This window comes from Octodon degus, unplaced genomic scaffold, assembly GCF_000260255.1.
Source record: "Octodon degus isolate 3935 unplaced genomic scaffold, OctDeg1.0 scaffold00008, whole genome shotgun sequence".
Taxonomy (NCBI): Eukaryota; Metazoa; Chordata; class Mammalia; order Rodentia; family Octodontidae; genus Octodon; species Octodon degus.
In genome coordinates this window covers 13,445,804-13,449,644 of record NW_004524584.1, presented here as the reverse complement: position 1 = coordinate 13,449,644, position 3,841 = coordinate 13,445,804, and the positions used below count along the sequence as shown (strand labels likewise).

At 47.0% G+C, this 3,841-nt stretch overlaps 1 protein-coding gene across 1 annotated transcript in view; it reads right to left on the bottom strand.

Annotated features, from left to right (window-relative positions):
* Srgap3 (SLIT-ROBO Rho GTPase activating protein 3) overlaps positions 1–3,841 on the bottom strand; it is a 242,316-nt gene that overhangs the window by 5,449 nt on the left and 233,026 nt on the right. The window contains exons 21-22 of the mRNA XM_023704533.1: positions 2,011–2,035; positions 1,690–1,723 (exon numbers count right to left, since the gene is read on the bottom strand). Of these exons, the coding sequence (XP_023560301.1) occupies positions 1,690–1,723; positions 2,011–2,035 (59 nt within the window). The remainder of the gene's footprint in view (positions 1–1,689; positions 1,724–2,010; positions 2,036–3,841) is intronic.

Genomic DNA, 3,841 nt, shown 5'->3' with positions numbered 1-3,841 from the left:
TTTTTTTTTTTTTTTTTTTTTTTTGAGACAGGGTCTCAGTTGCTAGTTGCTGGGGCTGGGCTCAAATTTGTGATCCTCCTGCCTCTGACTCCCAAGCAGCTGGGATGAGAGGTGCACGCTACCACAGTCAGCTTAACTGGGAGCGTCAGGCAGGAGTCCAAAGCACAGGCCCCTACACAGGAAAGAACCTTGATAAGGGCAGATCAGGCTACTGGGCAGGAGGGGCAGGCTTTGCAGTCAAATGGATAGGAGTTCAAATTCAGCTCTGCCACTTCCTTGCTATGTGACATGGGCGGGCTACCTTCCCTCTCCGAGTCTCAGATCCTTATTTGCAAGTTACAGATGATTACAAGACTGACCTCAGAGGGTTGATGAATACACTAAATGAGATGATGCCTGCAAGGAGCTTCGTATGACAACTGGGACACAATATACACTCAGAATAATAGTGCCATCCACAAATAGTGATAATCCCTAATGCCAAGCACCAGGTCATATCCTTTCCACTAATAGTTTATGTAATCCTCACACTTAGAAGCACTAAGTGTGGTATATTGGTATTACACTCATTTCACAGAAGAGGAATCTAAAGTTCAGATTGGTTAATTAACTTGCCCAAGGTCACACAGCTAATAAGTAGCACAGCCCAAATCTGAATCCAGTAGTCTGGCTCCAGAGTTCTTGTCCTTGACGTTCCTTATTCTTAAACATCCTTCTTTATTACACAAAGTATAAATGACCTGACACTCTACATTGTAGCTCATACATTTGTACCATTTTATGTGAATTTTTAAAATTCAAGAAAAAATAGTTGCCCACAGAAAAATGACTTGATGTCACATATCAGAATGTTCACAGTGTCTGTCCCAGAGGGTTGATACTGATGTCACTTTCTTCTCTGCATTAGGACTAAAAAATTTCATTTTGTTAAAAGATGGAAAAGGAGGCCAGGGAGATGGCTCAGTGGAATAAGCGCTTCCCTGGCAAGCACAAGGGCCTGAGTTCAATCCCTGTTTGAAAAAAAAAAAAAAGAAAAAAAGAAAAAGATAGATAAGATGGAGAAGTTTTAAAGCTACAGCGCCCGTCACCTGCACACACACTTCCTGGAGACACAGTGCCATCTGAGAGCGAATGAGGTAACAGCAGTGGGGTGACTTGGCAGAGCATTGGCCAACTGGGCCAGCCCGGGGGTGCCCCATCGGGCGGTTTCCCAGGCAGCTGTCCCCCCAAGCCCACTGCAGGGCTGGAGTTGCAAGATGGCAGGAACCCAAGAGCTGTGGGACTTACCCATTGCCACAGCCCGCATTTCCTACCCGGATGGAATGAGACATGAATATGAAGAAGCTTTGGGAACTGCCAGACAGTGGTTTTCCAACTCATTGTCACCCAAGAGTCATTGGTCCATTGATGGCTCCAGAGACTCCTTCACACCAGCAGGTGCAAGAGGGGTCTGTGTCCCAAAGAATCAGCTGTGAATCTTTCTCTGCAGGGCTGGAGAGATGGCCCCTCTCCCAGTGAGCGACATCCCCAACCCGCAGGGCTTCGGCCTGCCTTCCCTGAGCCGCTCTAGCATAACCTACTCTGCTAGAATTAAGTTCCCTCCTACCCACACCACTCTCCTGTTGGCTTTAATTCAGCATGAGCTAAACCATCAGCAAATAAAGTGTGGCTGTGACCCCTGTGCCTCACCCCTCTACCATCATTCTGCCTGGCAGAGTGTGAACTAGAAAGACAGAAAGCTCAGAAAAAGACGAGCCAGGGTGTTTTGGCTGGAGCCATGCATTAGTCTGAGATGTGAGGCGTGAGTCTCCAGGTGGAGCTGCAGAGAGGCACTGGGGATAGAGGACAGGGTGGGGAAGGTGGTCACCTCTCACCCCTCCCCAAGGGAACACTTCCTATTTTTGGCGATAGTGTTGACTATTCTGAGAACAGTCTCTTCACCTGGGTTTCGAATCTAAATCCTGATGGACCTTTCAAGACCAGGGCATGTAGGGTCATTCCATCTCCTACTGGAGCATCTCCTTCACTTTGTAACCTACGAAATCAAGAATGTGTCAGAACTGGAGCTGAGCACGGTGGTGTTTGTCCAGTGGTATCCTGGCTATTTACATGTTGTTCACCACAAATTCCTATTTTATTTCCATTAGTGAAAGGAGGTCTTGATTGGCAGCTATCAAACTGCAGAGTCTGTAGACATCTGCACACTGGGAATGCGCAGCATTCCCCACATGCGTTTCACAGGCTGGGTTGGCCACACTGCAAATAAAGGTCAGTGATGTATGGGATGCGGGCAGCGCCCTGTTCTTATCACTGGCAATCCATCCACACACATCAAGGATCTAAAACATCTTGCAGATAAACCCTGCATGGATCAATACTCCACAAACTTAGTTAACTATGCCACATTCCTGCTTTTTCTGTAACAGCCCATGGGACTGGCCAGCTATAAGATCTACTTTTGGAAACAGTGTGTATCACTCTATACAAAGGCCCTGTCCCAGGCTCAGATGGTCATGTCCCCATAGGACTGGAAGGGTCTCAAGGTGAGGTGGACACTCAGTGACCTTCCCAAAAGGCCTTCAAGGAATGAGTCACGAGTCACCTGCTTCCTCTGCTTGGCTCCTGCCAAAGCATTGGTCCCAGGGACACTTGGGAGAGGGCACTGACACAAGGGCCCAAACTAGACTTGACGTGTGAATGGGTGTATCTGGTGAGCCCTCTGGGCCCTCCCAGGACTTCTCCCAGAACACCACTCACAATCTCTCTTCCAAATGGGTGCAAATGCTGCTCTCCTTGGTGGAATTCTCACTGCCCACAGGGTTCTCCTGTCTAATTGTTATTTCTTTTTACATTTTTGTGATGTTGGGTGTCAAATCCATGGCCTGGCATGTGCCCTTCAGCCCCAGTCCTTGTTATTACTACCTTCTTTTTTTGGTGATACTAGGAATTGAACCCAGGGCACTGATCAACATTCTCAGCCCTGTTTTTATTTATTTATTTTATTTTGAAGCAAGTTCTCACTATGATACTTAATGTCTCAGGCTGGGCTTGAATTTAGGATGCTGCCACCTCAGTCTCCCAGAATGCTGAGATTATAGGCCTGCACCCCACCCCTATCTCCAATTGTTATTTCTTAAGTAGGAAATAACACTGGGGTAAGGATTTGTATTTGAAGTTCCAGAAAGAAAACAGGAACTCTAGGACATATGGTAGAACTTTCCAAAACATCTGTGGAAGCCATTATGCAAACTGCTTAACAGGCCACAGTTCTGTACAGTTGGAGATGAAATTGGGTGCATTCAGGGTGGTATGGCTGTAGACCAGTTCTGTACACTTGGAAATGTAAAGTTATACTGCCTTCTTATCTACTCAGAACTCGACCCTGTGGAAGAACCTGGAACATCTGCCCTTGTGGCTTCAGTTGCCAAGTCCTTCCACCTTCTGGGGCTCAGGTTGCAACTTCCTGGGGAACTCACCCTGCCTGGATGAAGTGCCCACATTTCAGGCTCTCAAAATACAGTGACCACCCCTGAAAGACAAGTGGCTCAGTCACCATCTCAGAGTTGTGTGTGTGTACTGATTGCTAGCTCTCTCTCTTCTTTGAGGAATAAGCCCCATGAAGTCTTCATTGAACCTTAATGTTTAATGTGGTGACTGTCACACAACATGTACTCAACCAGTCTTTGACCATAAATGTCCCAAAGAATGAGTGAAAGATGAATGGATGGATGGATGATGAGGATGGATGGATGGATGGATGGGTGGGTGGGTGGGTGACTGGATGGATGGATGGACGGATGCACAGATGGACTCAATCAGGCTATCTTATGGAGATACTTGC